This window comes from Cervus canadensis, chromosome 28, assembly GCF_019320065.1.
Source record: "Cervus canadensis isolate Bull #8, Minnesota chromosome 28, ASM1932006v1, whole genome shotgun sequence".
NCBI classification, from domain to species: Eukaryota; Metazoa; Chordata; class Mammalia; order Artiodactyla; family Cervidae; genus Cervus; species Cervus canadensis.
Window position 1 is genome coordinate 30,633,555 of NC_057413.1, and position 18,929 is coordinate 30,652,483.

At 42.7% G+C, this 18,929-nt stretch overlaps 1 protein-coding gene across 4 annotated transcripts in view; it reads right to left on the minus strand.

The window, feature by feature from the left end:
- ADGRF2 (adhesion G protein-coupled receptor F2) overlaps nucleotides 1-18,929 on the minus strand; it is a 36,431-nt gene that overhangs the window by 16,466 nt on the left and 1,036 nt on the right. For 2 of the 4 annotated variants that reach the window (XM_043449454.1, XM_043449455.1), the window contains exons 2-6: nucleotides 10,311-10,417; nucleotides 6,977-7,019; nucleotides 5,368-5,519; nucleotides 3,653-3,883; nucleotides 513-1,874 (exon numbers count right to left, since the gene is read on the minus strand). In XM_043449454.1, coding sequence (XP_043305389.1) covers nucleotides 513-1,874; nucleotides 3,653-3,883; nucleotides 5,368-5,519; nucleotides 6,977-7,019; nucleotides 10,311-10,388 — 1,866 coding nt within the window. In that variant the 5' untranslated portion in view covers nucleotides 10,389-10,417. Of the gene's footprint in view, nucleotides 1-458; nucleotides 1,875-3,652; nucleotides 3,884-5,367; nucleotides 5,520-6,976; nucleotides 7,020-10,310; nucleotides 10,418-15,384; nucleotides 15,469-18,929 lie in introns of those variants that run through there. The other 2 variants (XM_043449456.1, XM_043449457.1) reach the window with 2 other exon arrangements.

An 18,929-nucleotide genomic window follows, 5' to 3' on the forward strand; every position in this document is an offset into this window, starting at 1 on the left:
ATAAAATGGGAATTCTACCCATTTCATAAGGGAAGAAAACATGTCTTGGCAAAGTTAAGCAACTATCCCAAGAGAGTGTTACACATTCATAAGTCAGAGAGTCTAGATTTTAATCCAGGTCTTTCTGGAACAAAAGCTTGCTTCCTGCCTCAATTTCCCTTCCAGGAGCACGCTCAGTCAAATCAATCATGTCCTACTCTTTGCCACCCCGAGGATTGTAACCTGCCAGGTTCCTTTGTCCGTGGGATTCTCCAGGCAAGCATATTGAAGTGGTTGCCACTTCCTCCTCCAGAGGATCTTCCTGACCCAGGGATCAATCTTGAATCTCCTGCGGCTCCTGCATTGGCAGGCAGATTCTTTACCACTAGCGCCACCTGGGAAGTCCTCCTGACTCAATAGGCTATTTCAAATTCTTTGTCTTTTATAAAGAATTATGATGCTACGAGCTCCTGATCACATTACTTTCTCCTAAAGTCTCTCACTGTGGACTCAGTCAGAACCTCTGGACTTACCTGGAAGGCATTGAGCAGGGAGAAGATGATGTGGAAAGCCAGCAAGCCGTCATTGAGGACCGTGGCTATGCCAAATCCCCAGGTCAGTCCCAGCAGTGGCGTGAGGATGGCAATGTTCCTACTGATCCTCACAATGGCCCTCACCTCCTGGAACATGGAACTGCCGATGGCCGCTCGCCGGGTCTTGACAATCACCACTGTGACTGTGAGCAGGTTGACAACCACAATGGCCAGAGCCGGAACCACAAAAGCCAGAAGGGCCTTGGTCATGTCCCAGTTGAGCCAACAGGCCTCAGGCCGGAGATAACCTTTGCCAGGCTCAGTGGCAGCGACCGTGATAGCAGCGATGAGCAAAGGGCACCCGTAGCCCACCGCAAAGAGAGCTGCCACCAGGACGGACTTGGGCAACGTATGGAAGACAATCAGGATTCCGTAGAGGATGAGGAATGCCTTGGCGAGCATCCAGAAAAACACAGAAAGGTAAAAGAAGTGAACAAAAAAGGTTGCTGCCACGCATGCGCTGTGGCGCCTCATTGGACCACTGAGAAAGGAAGCCACGATGAACCACACATCAGCCATCAGTAAGGTGGTCGCAATGTTAGCAATGCACACGTGGCGTAAGAATGAGATCTCTGTCTTTGTCACCTGGCCCCAGACCAGGGCCTCGATGGACAAGCAGAGGACCAAGCTGCAAATAGAAACACCCAGGCCTATGTAGGTGATGTAAATCAGGATCGGGCTCTGCACGACATGGGGTGCCATCAGAATCGAGAAAGAGGTAAATATCTTGCTTGGGCTACATTTGCAAACCACCTGCTGGGAGTTCTCCTGAATCATTTGGCAGACCTTGCGGTCCCATCTGCTCTCCAAGGAGTGCCAGCCTGCACACTGTGTCCTCCTGTCCTCCGACTTGCTGATCTTTTCAAAAATCAGAGAGATTCTTTCAAGTTCCTTGGGCAGAATGACAGACAGGACAAGCCCATTCACGGTGATGCTTTCCAAAACACTGGTTTCTAAGATGGCCCCGAGAGTTGGGAATGCGATGCTGACGGCCTGAGAAGGAGAAGGCACCTCCTGAAGTTCCTCTCTACTGATCAACACCTTCCCCGTGACCACGTCGCTGGTGTCGTTAACTCTCATTGAAAAGGTGAAATTCTTTCCGGCATTGTCTCTAGAGAGGATGGTTCCCACCGTATGGATGAAGCTCTCTGCTATGTCAATGGGATGCTTATTGAAAAATAGCTTTCTTGCGAAAGAATTGATTGAATGTAGCAGAATGCAGCTGCTGTTTCTGTCGGGGATGAAAGTCCAGTTTGAGATGCTTTTGCTATTAAGAATGTGGTTGGCCATGATGCTGTAACTCTGTCAATGAAGAACCAGGATTAGTACTGAGCCACCCTCTGAATCTGCCAGGACAATCAAGATTTACTTTTTAAAATGCATGGTCCTGGGACTTCCCTGGTGGCTCAGTGGTAAAGAATCTGCCTGCCAGTGGGGAAGACACGGATTGGATCCCTGAACTGAGAAGATCACACATGCCATGGAACATCTAAGCCCATGCGCTACAACTGTTGAGCCTGTGCTCTAGAGCCCAGGAGCCACAACTACTGAAGTCCACACACTCCAGAGCCCGGGCTTCGCAATAGGAGAAGTCACCGCAATAAGAAGCTCTCACACCATAACTAGAAAGTAGCCCCTGCTCTCTGCAAGAGAGCAAAGCCTGAGCAGCAACAAAGACCCAGCAGAGCCAAGACTACATAAATAGATAAATAAATAATTAAAATTATACATAAAAATGTGGTCCTCCAGCTGGCAGCAAAGGCATCCCCTGGAACTGCCTAGAGATCCAGAATCTCAGGCCCCACCCCAGACCTAGTGAATCAGAATCAGCATCCTTTTTTACAACTGAAGTATTGTTGATTTACAGCGTTGTATTAATTACTGTTGTCCAGCAACAGACTCAGTTACACACACATATATATAAAGACACATTCTTTTGCATTTCTTTTCCATTATGGTTTATCACAGGATATTGAATATGGTTCCCTGTGCTATACAGTAGGACCTTGTTGTTTATCCATTCTCTGTATACTAGTTTGCATCTGCTAATTCCAACCTCCCGATCCAGCCCTCTGTCACCACCCTCCCCCTTGGCAAACCACCAATCTATTCTCCATGTCTATGTAGAGCCAGCATCTTAAGGAGACTCCCAGGTGAGGTTAGTGCTGCAAGGGAATTGCCTTCCTCCCCATTTTGTGCAATGCCTTCCTTCCCCATGCCCGTTGCCATCATCAATTCCTTTTCATACCTTAGTGAAACTAGCATTTGTTTACCCTGGTCAGAGCACCCATTACGTAATTAGCATCTAATGAATCCCAGTTGTGAGCAGCACCCTGTATAGGAACATTTGTTGTTGCTTAGTTGCTAAGGCATGTCCGACTCTCTTGTGACCCCACAGACAGTAGCCTTCCAAACTCCTCTGTCCAGGGGATTTCCCAGGCAAGAATGCTGGAGTGGGTTGCCATTTCCTTCTCCAGGGAATCTTCCTGACCCAGGGATCGAACCAGTGGCTCCAGCATTGATGGGGGGGTTCTTTACCAATGAACCATCAGGGAGCCCATGTATAGGAACATGCCAATCTGGATCCTAGAGGCTAAACTTAGTTTTCAATGTCCTCTGCTTTGAAGATCAAAGCGAAAAAAAAAAAAAGGATCCAGTTCCATTTTATATTCCTGAGGCAGATATGTATGATTGTTTTCTTTGCACTCAGTTATTCTCCTTTTTTGCAACCTGTTCTGACTCCAAATGAAAGTAAGAAAAGACTCTTTCTCCCTGCTACTGTGGTTCTTAGTTTTCCATAGCCAAATAGACACTGCAAAGATGTACGCTGGGGTTTGATCCACACCCCATAAGTGGTCTCTCTAAATGTTGTTTGAATGTTTCCACCTTTTCGTTCTTCTATTCATTAGCTCTTCATTCACTCTCCAATGATGATTTATTGAACACTTGCTGTGCTAAGCCCTGGAGATACTGAGATGAAAAACACGGTTCTCAGGCCCCCAAAAGCTCATAGAGTATCCAGCTCACCTGCATTTCTTTTCATCAAGATGATACTCCACCACATCCTCACCACCACTCACCTGCATCTTTGCCTCACCAACATCCGTCATTGGCACAGTGGAGATGTTGTGTAAGAGCTGCACAATTACAGCGATGTTTCCTGGAATCCGGGGAGACTTCTGAATGTTCCTGACCACACAGGACAGATCCTGTGGACACCTTTCCATTAACAAATCTGTAATGGTCTCAGGCTTCTTGGTATATTCACTGAATTTTGATCCTCCAAATATTTGAACATGAGTTGAATCTTCCTAAGAAATGGCAAAAAACAACAAAAAGTTTCTTAATGTTCATTTTGTTTTAAACAGAAAAGGAGTGTTACTAAAATTTACAGCAGTCTGATTACTTGATTGTATATTGCATAATGTTTTTGTATTTTACATTCTCAAGCTCATACTCGCTGTGAATAACCTGCCCAATACCACGGTGTTTCAACAGAAAAGGAAAGCCCTGCCTTGCCAGCCACCTGCTTCCTGCCCAAAATAGCAACTGTGGTCTTTAGTACAGCCCTTCTGACTTCCTCTATGTATGTATGCTGCACATTCATTCTGTAGGTAGATTTCTAGTGCCCTCTAAGCTTATTTCTACTCTTCTTGAGGGGCAAAGCATGAGATATGAGCATATTTTTAAAATAGAAATTCTGAACTGAATTTGGATGAATCCGTTGGAACATCCATACAGAAGGACTGAAAGTATTGATAGATCTCCCATGGATTCAGGTTTGAGTCTCACCCTTGAGAGCAAGCAGGTCAAACTGTGGCCCTAGGATAACCACCTGATTTGGGGCAGGAGGCGGGGCAGAGCATGCGGCACGGCTTGTGGGATCTTAGTTACATAACAAGGAATCGAACCCAGGCTCTCAGCAGTAAGAGTGCAGAGTCTTAACCCCTGGATCACCAGGTTACGGCGATAGTCACCAGGTTATTATCACCAAAAACGGCCTGATTTTTGGTAAATATAGTTTTATTGGAACTGATAGATTTATTGGACAGGTACAAACACACTTACCAACCGCACAGCCTCATGTCCACTTTCCCCTTATTGAGTGCTACATGCATTGCTAATTTCTTATTTTTAATTGAAGTATAGTTGCTTTGTAATGTTGTATTAGTTTCTTCTGCACAACAAAATGAATCAGCTATATGTATACCTATATCCCTACCCTCTTGAGTCTCCTTCCCACCCCTCTAGGTCGTCACAGAGCAGTAGGCTGAGCTCACTGTGCTACATAACAGCTTCCCACTGGCTGTCTATTTTATTCATCGTAGCGTATATATGTCAATACTACTCTCCAGTTCGTTCTGCCCTCCCCTCCCCTGCCACAGCCACATGTCCATTCTCTATGTCTGTGTTTCTTATTCCCGCCCTACTAATAGGTTCATCTGTACCATCTTTCTAGATTCCCTATGTGTGCATTAATATACAACATTTGCTTTTCTCTCTCGGGCTTACTTCACTCTGTGTGACAGATTCTAGGTCCAACCACATGACTACAAATGATCCAATTTCATTCATTTTTATGGCTGAATACATATATATATATTTTATGGCTGAATATATATATATATATATATACACACAATACACACAATATACACAATATTGTATACATATACCACAACTTCTTTATCCATCTTGCTGTTGATGGACATTTAGGTTGCTTCCACGCCCTGACTACTGTCAACAGTGCTGCTAGTGTGGGGCTCCACTTTGCAGGTGGGAGAAAGGATGTTACCTCGAAGATGTTGAAGGCGGTGAGAGTCCGGCAGGTGTCAGTAACTTTGTGCCATTTCTTTTGCCTGCATAAAAACCCCACATCCCCTGGAGTGTCTGGAGGGCAAGGTTGGCTGCAGTAGGAATTGTCCACACAAGCGCCATGGCATTCACCTGAGAAAAGAAAAGGTGTCAGCGTCAGATGGAGAGGTCTGGGCTCTGGACCACATGGGCCAGTTACCACGGCGTCTGCACAGTGAAGGCACATCAGTCCTATGGACATCAGGTGTCTTTTCTTTGTAAAGTGCAGGACGATTGAAATAGATCAGGGATCATCATCTCTTTCAGTGACAACCTCCTATTATTTCTAACAAACTAGTATCCTGAACTCTAAGGTTTAAAATAGATAAAAATGGTACCATCTCAGCACAAGTGAGTAAGAGAGAAGAGCCCACAGTTCAGTCCACTAGCTCCCTCTCTCTCCTCACAGGAACCCCCTAAACATGCCTCACACCTGCAGCTAGCTCCCCAAGAATACAGTTTGGAAGCCAGCATGCCTGATATTCTGTAAGAAATTTCTCAACTTCAATTCCTTAAAAAGCTAGGAAGAAAACCACATATGACCCAGCAATCTCACTCCTAGGCATACATCCTGAGGAAACCAAAACTGAAAAAGACACATGTTCCCCAATGTTCATTGCAGGACTATTTACAATAGCTAGAATATGAAAAGCAACCTAGATATCCATCCACAGATGAGTGGATTAAGAAGCTGTGGTATATATATACAATGGAATATTACCCAGCCATAAAAAGGAATGCATTTGAGTCAGTTCTAACGAGATGGGAGAACCTAGAACCTATTATACAGAGCAAAGTAAGTCAGAAAGAGAAATGTAAATATCATATACTGACACATATATATGGAATCTAAAAAGATGGTGCTGATGAATATATTTTCAGAGCAGCAATGGAGAAACAGACATAGAGAACCAACCTATGGACGTGGGGGGAGGGGAGGAGGGAGAGGATGAGATGCAAGGGGAGCGTAAAATGGAAACTTACAATACCATATGTGAAATAGATAGCCAGTGGGAATTTGCTGGATGACTCAGGGAACTCAAATCGGGGCTCTGTGACAATCTAGAGGGGTGGGATGGGGAGGGAGATGGGAGGGAGGTTCGGGAGGGAGGGGACATGAGTGTACCTATGGCTGATTCTTGTTGATGTGTGACGGAAAACCACAAAATTCTGTAAAGCAATTATCCTTCAATTAAAAAAGTAAATTTAAAAAAGTATTATAAAAAAAAGAAATTTCTCAGTTCCAAAACTTTACAAGGAGTTATGTCCTCGATGGGGTCTCATAGACCCCCCCCCCCATAGCCTCTGCTCTATTTTGAGTTGGTTCAATCCAAAGGATTTATGGCAAAGAACTCTCAGACCAGGATGGAGCAAGAAGGGAGCAGGGGTCAAAGGTACAATTTAAGATGAGAGGAGTAAAAGGAAAGTCCAAATGCATGCCATCGAGGTGTGCCATCTACCATGCCATGAGACAGAGGGCTGAGAAGAGCTCTGTATTACAACAGATGGGTAGGAACACGCCCATCTCTTAGTAACTACTGCCAACATACCGTGTGCCCTGGTAGATACCTGCTCCTTGCTCTTGCTGGCAGCCTAGGAAGGGAAAATTAAAATTCAGGTCAAACGCAATCACTAAAATGTGCACCCAGTGATTCACTTTCATCACATCTGAATCAGCTCTGATGCCAGCATGCCACTAAATCTAAGACCATGAATTTGTCACCATGGTCCCATTTCCCCTCAGCCTGAACAGATTTCTTTCCACGGCTATTCAGCAGGAGAACTCCTTCCACTCCAGGAAGAATGATCTGCTTTCTATCCAGGAAATACACCCTGGGTAGATGTGGACTTATTGGAAATTAATGAAGGTTAAGTTGCAGAACCCCTAGCTTGCATGGGCCCCTTCCATGCACTGAAAGATTGTCTAGCAATGTGTTCACATGATCATTGTTGTTGTTGTTTAGCTGCTAACTCGTGTCCAACTCTTTGTGACTCCGTGGACTGTAGCCCCCCAGACTCCTCTGTCCATGGGATTTCCCAGGCAAGCATATTGGAGTGGGTTGCCATTTCCTTCTCCAGGGGATCTTCCTAACCCAGGGATCAATCCTGCATCTCCTGCATTGACAGGCAGATTATTTACCATTGGGGCACTAGGGAAGCTCCATCATTATCATATGTTTTATTAAATTTTCAGAAGCAAAATAGTTTAGCCATCATCTGTTCAGTCTTTTTTTTTTTCTTTTTCCAGTTTCCCCTCCTTTACATTCTCCCTTATTTTGGATAGCACTCGAAGGATGTAGCTGTTTTTGGTAGAAGTTGAGTTGGGTATGTGTTTAGTTTGGATTCAATAGGATATATTTATGTAGCTTACAGTCATATCTGCATTACAAGGAGGACATCAACATATAAGTGGCATTCGTTCTCAGAGTATTTACAATTAGTCATAGAACAAAAAAATCCTAAGTGCTCGAGATACCTTGCAACTAACATATGAAAAAAAATTTGGTTTCCACAAATTTGACAACAGTCTTTCTTACATGTTTACATGACATTATTAACAATGAATTGAGAAGCTGAAAGCTACTTTTTTTTAAATTAGCAATAAGAATGAAAAAAATTTTGATCATCAATTTTAGAGGTAAAACTGAATCATCTTTCTATTTTTGTTATAGAAGAAAACTACAAAATTATTGACATTAAGTATGCAGCCAAAAAAATGTAGGGAGGAAATGTTGGCAGTTTATTTATAAAAATATTGTTATTAATTTATTACTGGAGGGACTGCCCTGAGGGTCCAGTGGTGAAGACTCCATGCTTCCAATATAGGGGACACAGGTTTGACCTCTGGTCAGGGAACCAAGATCTCACATGCCACTTGGTGCCAACCAACCAAATAAATAAATAAATAGATGCATGCGAAGTGCAAGCACTTCAAGATGCCCTCAGCCCATCTTGAGTGGATCATGGTCTCCAAGGAACCATAATAAAGCACTTCAAAATGAACAATTCTGGATAGTACTTGGCCCATTAAACAGACTCCAGTGAGGTCACATCCTGCTCGTCAGGTAGGAGGGCAGAAGGAGATGGTGTGCTATTTCCAAGGAATTCTGGAAACTGTCTTCTCAAGTGAAGGAACTGATTCACTTCCAGTTAATTTGCCAAAGTCCATGTATACACAACCCCATGTGACCTCTTCATTTCTAGGGTGGTATCCGATGGGGCCACTTAAGCTTCAGCTAGCAACAATGCACAGACAGAACAGCTTGGTAGGCTACAGTCCATGGGGTCGCAAAGAGTCAAACACAATTGAGCCACAACACACACACACACACGTAGCAACAATCCTCGGACTAATACTGTGAACAAGACACTTGCAAACCCATCACCCGCTAAACCTGCAGAATTGCCTGAGAGAGGTTGGAAGGCAGACAGCACCCCAAAGAAAGCTCAGCCCCCAGCAACTTGTAAATTGAAAAGAAAATGATGGAACATTTCTGGTAAGGTGAGTCCCCAATAATCAAGAAAACAAAGCCAGCCTCCCATGCTCAGCCTCCAAGTTCTGTCTTGTGGAAGAGTGTGGATGAGGAAATGAAGAGGAAATAGTGTGGGGTTGGGGTGCCTCCCAGAAAAGGCCTTTCTGAGGGGGTCTCTAATCTTTCCCAGAAACTGGGCTGTGACTCAGTATTAGGGGGAGGGGAGTCATGGAGAAAATTCCCATCCAGGGGCACATTACTCACAGGGTGAATATTATTTGGAAACTTCTAGAAAGAATCCTTTATTTAGGTTTTTATTTTATACTGGGTTATAACTGATTAACAATGTTGCGATCATTTCTGGTGAACAGCAAAGTGGCTCAGTCATACATACACACGTGTTCATTCTCCCCCAAACTCCCTCCCATCCAGGCTGCCACATGACCAAGGTGTTCATCACTCCTTCCTGCCCATTGGTGGTGTTCACCATCAGGCTCCTCAAAGGAGATGCCATTTTGGGTGTGACAGTGTTTCACGGTGTCAGGACCATTCCTAAGTCCTGCTCACTCAATGCCATTAACCATCTCCCAGTCAAGGTTGGAGACTTCCCAATAGTTCAGATGGTAAAGAATCTGCTGCAATGCAGGAGACTCAGGTTCAATCCCTGGGTCAGGAAGAGCCCCTGGAGAAGGAAATGACAACCCACTCCAGTATTCTTGCCTGGAGAATTCCATGGACAGGGGAGCCTAGCAAGCTACCATGGGGTCACAAAGAGTCAGACACGACTTAACTAACACACACACACAGTCAAGGTAACACTCCTGCCAGCCTCCACATTCTCCAGTGCCTTTAAGGAAGAGGCACCACCCTGTTTATCAGCCACTGAAAGCTTCACCATCAAAGGATATGGGAAGAAGAGTGGATTACCCTTACATCATTTGGACCCCTTTGCATCTCAGGAAGTTATGGAAAAAGCAGATGGGAAAATAATTGGCAGCTATTAGCTAAAACGGATTTCAGTGACCTTCAGTTGCAGTTTCTTCTGGCTGGACAATTCTACCCTGTCTTCGGGCTTCCCTCACGGCTCAGTTGGTAAAGAATCTGCCTGCAATGCGGGAGACCCCAGTTCGATTCCTGGGTCAGGAAGATCCCCTGGAGAAAGGATAGGCTACCCACTCCAGTATTCTTGGGCTTCCCTTGTGGCTCAGCTGGTAAAGAATCCGCCCACAATGCAGCAGACCTGGGTTCGATCCCTGGGCTTGCAAAGAGTCAGACACAACTGAGCGATTTTCACTTTCACTTTCACCCCGTCTTCTACCCACCCTTCAGCTCAGATGGGCTGGCTAACTCATGGGTTCTAGTTTCCATTCGTTCTCCCCACCAGCTCATCCACCCACCTCCCTCTTCTTACCTGGCATAACGTCCTGCAGGACTCTGTGGCCAAAAGAAACATGAAGCCGTACAGCAAGAGCAGAAGCATCTGAGTCATCGTCTTCAGCACAGTTGACTTTCTGGCTACTAGAAGAACAAACGAAAAGGCAAAATGTCTCCCATCAGAAGCTTTCAATGTTCCACGCAGAACCAGTCAGCCTGAGACTGGGTTCTGTCCTTAGCGCTGTCTGCTTGGGCTCCTCTGCTCCAGAGGTGGGGTCCCCGTGGTCTCCCTAGACCTTACCAGGATGCTGCAGGTATGCGCACCAGCTGGCCCTGGGAGGTGCAGGCAATCGCTGTGATAACCTTCAGGTTCTGCTGTTGTCTTGCATGTAACACCTAGCATGGGAATCCCTCCAAAGGCATCTGCCTACTGGGGTGTGACATATCCAGCCCATATTTGGGGAGCAGGAAGGATGGTGCTCTCTCTGGGTTAGGCAGGGCTGAGAAACCTGTGGGTGGCTAGGTTGGAAGGTGAGCTGGCGTTCCCACATGCAAACTCAGGTTAGAAATCGCTTTTGAAGGAGAGTAAGCACCAGGCTTGACCTATGCTCCCTCCTTTCCACCTAACTCTAGAGCTATATTTTCATAGGTAGGTAGCAGCTTCTTCAAAGCTGATTTTAGACATGCCCTAAGGTATTTGTTATTTCTGCCAAAACTGATGTCAAAACTAAAATGATTTCTTAGCATCTAGAACCATGTTGGACACATGATAAGGACATAGAAAACTCCATAAGAAAGAGGAAAGGAATGGGGGAGAGAAAGGAGACTGGAAGAACTGAGGATTTGCATCAGAGTCCATGCTCTTATAGATATAAATTTTAATAACTTCAATATTTTTTATCCCTGAGTAAGATATTCTTTGAGTGGTGTTGGCTGTTTCTTCGCTTTTAGATGGAAGGAGATTTGGATGTCATCAACAAAGGCCAGGAGCTTTTGCAGTGGTTGATACTGACTATTTGACCATTATTTGGTGAAAAACAAATAGTCTTTATCCCAACCATGCATAATTCTATAGAAAACAATGCCATCTGGAGAAGGAAATGGCAACCCACTCCAGTATTCTTGCCTGGAAAAGTCCATGTACAGAGGAGTCTGGTGGGCTGAAGTTCACGGGATTACATGACTGAGCATGTGTGCGTGAGGGTGGAGGGAGATGGGTTGGTAGCAATAAAGTGGTAGAACTAAAAAAAAGAAAATAATGCCATTATTTTAAAGACTAGGCAAATTGCATTTTAAAATCATGTTTGCTGCATGGAAAGAATTGCTTAGCTGAAATTCCACAGAAATCTAATGATTATTTAAAATATTTTACACTGCCTGTTTCAGACCATCATTAACAGTTTTCTCAAAGTCCTATAGTGTTTTATTCTCCTTTAATTAAAAAGAATTTTTTAATTGAACTGTAATTGGTTTACAATATTGTGTTAGTTTGAGATGTACAGCAAAATGAGTCAGTTAAACACACACAAATATATATATATATATATCTATTCTTTTTCAAATTCTTTTCCTATTTAAGTTGTTACATAGTAGTTCCTTGTGCTATCCAGTAGGTCCCTGTTGGTTATGCATTTTAAATTCATCAGTGTGTACATGTCAATCCAAACTCCTTAAATATCCCTTCCCCCCACCACCCCTGCTTCCTCCTGTATTTGTTCTCTAAGTCTGTGAGTCTATTATTTTGTAAACAAGTTCATTTGTAGCAGTTTTTTTTTAGATTCCACATACTAGTGATATCATACTATATCTGTCTTTCCCTGTCTGAGTTACTAAAAGTGATATATTTTAATCTGGACTTAAGGAAATCCTTTTTCTTCCAGATTTGTTGACATTTAGCCGAAGTCATGAGCTCTTCCTCTAGTTCCGTGCAAGCAGAAAACTTAGAAGTAAAAGTATAGTGGCAAAACAGTAACAGGAATCCAATCTTTGACTACCCTCTCCCCAACCCAGCCTCCTTCCTTCCCCATTTTCATGCGAAAAGTCAAGGTTTCTGATGATCCAGACCTGCTTTCCCAGGCTTGCTCCACACCTTTCTGAAAGGCAGGGGTAGCTGGAGTGGGATGCTTCCCTCTCAAACAGATGTTTAACAATGTCGGTTCCAGGGACTTCCCTGGTGGTCCAGTGGCTAAGACTCCACACTCGCGATGCTCGGGTCCCAGTTTTGATCCCTGGTCGGGGAACTAGATCCCACCTGATGCAACTGAAGGTCCTGAGTGCTACAACTAAGGCCTGGCTCAGCCAAATTAATTAATTAATTTAAACAAGTATTTATTCCATGCAGCTCAAGCCAAAAAAAAATTTGTTAAGGACATTTATTTCAGAAAAGATTTATCTCTCCAGAATGTACAATATGAGAAATGTCACTTCATGATTCTCATGAATCATGATTCTCACCAAAAAAAATTTCATGAAGCAATCACCTCAGCTCTGAAATTTCACACAGTGAAACATGCCAAATACAAAGTGCTGGAATGCTTTTTATTAAGAAACTGCTCCCCTTTCCTTTATCAAAAAAAATCAACAAAACCAAAAAACTCAGCAGCATGAATGATTACAATAGCTAGATCTGTACAGATAACATTTCAATGTAGAATGTTTTCTCATTCTCTGTTGACCACTTTCTAAATATGAAAAAAGTGCTTATGATGTTCATTTATGTATTTTCTCAACAAACATAAAATGAGCTTCCTGTCTCCAAGCAATGCCCTAACAGAAATTAAACAGTGGTGTCCTAAATAGAAATTAAACAATGACAGCAAGGATGACTACTTTCCGTGTCCCCTCAACATCTCGGGAAGTCGAAGTCTAATGGCACTCTTGAAGCACCACCCATTGGGTGGCAACTTGGCTGGGGTTTGCTCCCTGGAGATCTCCGGACACTTGAAGTCAAAGCAAGACAAGTAGACATGACAGGAAGTGTCCCTAAGTTCCAGATTCCACAAAGCAATTCCCAAATTTGTTAGCAATTCAATTCTGAAATATTTCTTCCTATCTTTATGTCAAATTCCTCCATCCCCAAAGCCATAGGTTGAGTGGTAAAGACAAAACAGGCAGAAAGAAAGCATGTGGGCTGCACACTGCATGTGTTTTGCGTATGGCTCCATTGGAAACAAACATTTGTTTAATTTAAACACACTCACACATACAAGTCATAGAGACCAGAGTGGTTCTATAGAGTGATTTGAGGGGGAAAAATTCTACAACCTTAACCCTTAAATCTTGACTAGGAAAAAAGAAAGTATTGGAATAGCAATCATGGCAAACACAAACAAGAGTCAAGAAAACTCCAGACATATTTTGATCAGACACCCAGGAGTATTTCAATCACCAGCCTGGTCACCTGAGTCTGCGGCTCCTACTTGCATAAGTAGGTTTCGACGTGAATTGCTGAGGCTTCTAGTGAGATCCACAAAACACTATGTAAGTTCCCAGACAGACTGTGGGAATACACTTCAGATGATCTCAGGGGTGGAAGATTCCATAGCATCTATCCTGTAGACATTGTACTCTTTCACCCCTAGTCAATGACCAATCCCTCCTCCTGCCTAAATGCAGACACTATGAAAGGCAAGAGATTGGTAAAACAAATAGACACTGCCTATTACTATGTGTCTGACACTATATTTATATTCACCCTTTGCGTAGTTCTAAGTAACTGAGTGACTGCCACAGTTTTTTTTTAATTAAAGGGATAAAATTTGACCCTGGCTAACCTCAAAATTACTAAGTGGCATAGCTAAGATTTAAACCCAGATCTGCAATTTTTTTCAGTATGTCACGTGTCTTTTCTGATATAAGAAAGAGCTGATCTTTGTATGGAGTTAATTCCTTCAGAACATTTCACATATTGACTTTTACCTTGACCTCATAAAATTTTATGCAGTAAACAAAAAAGTTACCATTTTCCCTTTTTTATCAAAGAGGAAATTGTCCAGATAGCAGGGCTTTTCCAAGATCATACCCCAAGTTACTGGAACCAGATTCTTTTGACTCTTGATCAAGGGCTTTTTAAACTGCATCGATCTGTCCCTGTCCTCCTTCCTGTCTTCATTGGAGATGTAAAAGAACTGATCACTATCTCTCTCTCAGTAAAAAATATATATATACATAGATATAGTTAGGGACACAGATGGAAACAGTGATGTCAGAGATAGATGATAGATAGAGAGATCTAGGTTTAAATAATCTTTTAGCAATATACAACCTAAGTAGAATTGCCTTCAGAACTCCTTCAGTCTTCACCCTGAGTCATGTCCATGCTGTGCCCAGATGCTCAGGGTCTCATTTTTACTCCAGTCTAAAATCTCTGTTCTTGAACGAAGCTCCTTCCTTACTCTGAAGCAAATTTTGCCACATCAATGACCTCCTTTCTTGGGTCTTAGCCATTTGGAATTCTTCTGACTGCCAAGAAGGAACTAATCAGATAGGTTGACTACCAATAATGCGAAAGTGAATATTAATGGTTTGTGATTTGATCATCCCAGGTAAGTGTACATTCTAACAGGAATTTCCCAGAGGCAACCTCTCCAAATCTGGCCACCTAACACGAAGAACTGACTCATTGGAAAAGACCCTGATGCTGGGAAAGATTGAAGGCAGGAGGAAAAGGGGACGACAAAGGATGAGATGGTTGGATGGCATCACTAACTCAATGGACATGAGTTTGAGCAAGTTCCAGGAGTTGGTGATGGATAGGGAAGCCTGGAGTGCTGCAGTCCATGGGGTCGCAAAGAGTCAGACACAACTGAGCGACTGACCTGAACTAAACGTCTCCAACAGTAGGAAGTAAAGGCACTGACCCTGGTCAATGGGCCAAATTCTTGGGCGCAAGGATGACCCTCTATGATCCCAACCATACCCACAGAACTACCTCCTCTGATATGTTTATGTAAGTCCTCTGTTTTCTCTAGATGCCCAGTTTTTTAAACTTTCCATCAGCTTCACTGGTTCCCCTGAGCCTTGGCAAGCTTCACTAACCTGCCTTTGAATTGGATGTTTTTCTCTTTATGCATGCAGATTTTAAGCCATGATGAGTAATGAAGTACTCATACCTGAAAGGTAAACAGCAAACAGGCAGGAACATGGGTTGATGGCGTCTACGCAGGCGCTTGGTAAAGGTGTACCCCAAGAACCACCTGCCTCATGAGTCACCACAAAACCAAAGAGAGAATTTACTCTGACAGAGGCAGTTGAGATAAATTCAAGAGATCATAAACGTATACAAAATTTGGAAAGAAAGGCTAAGTAACTAGGTAAACCCAAACTATTGTGGCATTGAAGCACTTCTGGGATGCCATCACATAGAAGTAACTTGAAGTACAGAAAAAAGCATGACTATGTAAGTTTGCTGATCACACTTGCATAACATATAGTAGGTGGAGCAAGTGGTAAAGAATCCGGCTGCCAAGGCAGGAGACACAAGAGACCAGGGTCCCATCCCTGGGTCAGGAGGATTGCCTGGAGTAAGAAGTGGCAACCCACTCCAGTATTCTTGCCTGGAAAATTCCAGGGACAGAAGAGCCCAGCAGGCCACAGTCCCTGGGGTCACAAAGTCAGACACGACTGAGCGACTGCACAGATAACTGTCAAATAATAATACAGTGCATAGTAAATTCTGATAAATCTATATAAAGGAATATTACATAAATATTAAAACCATTTATGAAGAGCTTTGATAATATATTAGTATGAGGTAGCAGTGTTTTATATATATATATATATATACACATACATAATTTTATAATAGCAAAGGGAACATCAGTCAATAGGATGCAACAGTCTCATGGGTTATCTTTGTGAACTTTAGCTCCATCTTATTTGACATTTGGTATTCTCTCATTTATATTATATATATGAAAATAGCTGTTCACAACTCATACATATGGAAATCATGAATATTTTCTAATATAAATAGAGGAAAATGTCTGCAAATAGATCTTCAGAAATTAAAAAATATATATATGGAGGGGCTTCCCTGGTGGCTCAGTGGTAAAGAATCCACCTGCCAATGCAGGAGACACGAGCTCGCTCCCTGATCTGGGAAGATTCCACATGCTGCAGAGCGACTAAGCCTGCGCGCCACAGCTACTGAGCCTGTGCTCTCGGCCGGGGGAGCTGCAACTACTGAGCCCATGAGCTGCAACTACTGACGTCCTCGCCCTGGAGCCGACACTCCTCAGCAAGAGAAACCATCACAATGAGAAGCCTGAGCACTGCAACAGAGAGTAGCCCTCACAGCAACAAAGACCCAGCACAGCCAAAAATTAAATTTAAAAAAATTACATTATTTTTAAAAATAGTGGGGAGTTTAAAACAAAACAAAACACAAAAAACACAAAACCCAATATGGAAACAAGGCGTCACCTAGCTCCTAAACCTGAAACAACATGCCCGCCCTGTTCAGTTCTGAGTTTCGGAAAAGAGACACTACTCCTCCTGGGAGTCACGTTCTTTCTTGTGTTCTGTGCCTTTTCTCTATATTCACTTAGGTCTTGCTGGAATGTATCTTCTCAAACTTCTGTAATGAAGATCTCTGAGCGGTGAATCCTCTTAATCTTTCCTTCCTGAAGATTCCTGGGGTGAGGACTGGTCTGCCTAGCTTAGGTCAGCTGCCTTCCCCTAATCCAATCAGCTGTGGCCAGGCCCATCTTTCAGCTCCATGTGCAGTAAACAAGGAAGATGTAGGCAGTTTCTAAAAAGTGTGGGTGAGGTGAGGGTTTATCTAGGCAAAATGATTAATAATGTAATAATAATAATAATAGGTGTCCAATGTATTCCTCCAACAGAAATGCAAATTGAGTCCTGAACTGCTGCATCTGAGAGTATCTGTTGATAAGCCAAAGCCATTATTTCCTATTTTAGCTATCTTTCAAATTATGTCATTTTTTTCAAAACACTCACTCTCTTCTAGAGAAGCTGAAAGAGACAGCAGCTCACGCCAGTAATTTTCAGCTTTACACATTAGGATTCCCAGAAAAGCTTTCTTTATTTACTTTTAGTTGCCAATGTCTGGATCCTACCCCAGAACCACTGAATCAGAATTTCTGACAGTAAGACTCAAACACTAATATTTTTCCCCAAACTTTTTATTTTGAATAATTTCATTACTACTGAAAAGTTGAAAGAATAGTACAGTGAAACCCTACATATCCTTCACCTAGATTGCACTAATTATTAACATTTAGTGATGAGTGGGTTTTTTTTTAAGTCCCCAGCTGATGTTCGTGTTATGGGATTGAGAACACCCCTAACTACAAAACAAAAAAGAGAACAAAATGAAGTAGATACACCAAGAAAGACAAAGATTAAAAAAGGTGTCCTGACAACACTCAAGATCCTATATTTCATGCCCTGGGTTCTGTGAGCCACCTTAGTATCATCATCACAAAATCACCTTCGGGCCTTAAAGTAGCATGACTTAAGAGTTTGTTTATTGCTATCAAAAGAGTCAGGAATAATATTCCGAGGCAATAAAATTCTATAACCTCATCCCTAAATTAGCAACAACAACAGAGGGTTTATTGACTTGGAAGATCAAGATTACAATAAGAGGAATATATATTTTTTTTACCAACCCAAGAATTGAACCAGGGTCTCCTGCATGGCAGGCAGATTCTTTACCATCGGAGCCCCCAGGGAAGACCTTTTAAAACCAGAAGCTGTGTATTCCCAAGAGTGGGATGGGATTAAAGATAATTAGACCACAGGCTATGGTTTTGTGGAAGCAACAACCACTAAAGTAGCCAGTTGGTGAATTAAGTCAAGCCTTGCACAAGCCAGGCTCCATCTGAAAGGGGAGGTGTGGGGAGGAGGAGAGGGAGGGGAATGGTGTGTCCTCGAGATGACAAGTGTTGTATCATATCACTGATGTGGTTTAGAATCACCAAAACCTGATAATACAAGGTAGACTGAATCTCAGCTAGTTCTATTATTCTTTTCAGACATATTTAGAAATATGACTGTCTATGGATACTACATCCCATTATTGGCTGGACCCGGGCAAACCACTTCTACTCCCAACCCGTGTGCCTCTGCATCCATGTCCAATTTTAGAAAGATCAAGCAGTCACCAGGCTTGGAACTGTCCCCTGATCACCTCATATTTGAATGAAAGCCTTGGTTTTTGTTTACAAAATATCATTTATTTTGCAAAAAGACAATGATGCCATAACTCTATATCATGCAAATACTGTTGGAAAAGGCATTTGGGTCTTTATGATCTTAAGATAGTTCTAAAGACAGAAAATAGTTTTTGCTGTCTTTTAAGTTTTGCAGGGTTTTTTTTTTTTTTTTGTCTTTATTGAATTTGTTACAATATTGCTTCTGTTTTATGTTTTGGTTTTTTGGCCTCAGGCATGTGGAATCTTAGTTCCCTGACCAAGGATCCTTCACCCTGCAGTGGAAGGCAAAGTTTTAACCACTGGAACACCAGGGAAGTCCCAGTTTTGCAGTTTTTAAAGCTAAACATTTGCCCAGACATGTACTTGAAATCATTCCTGTAAGCTACAAATAAACTGATTTTTCCAAACTGTAAAAATATGAATGAATTTTCTAGGAGAAAATTTAATAAACCCAAATAATGCGAGGCCCAGTCAAG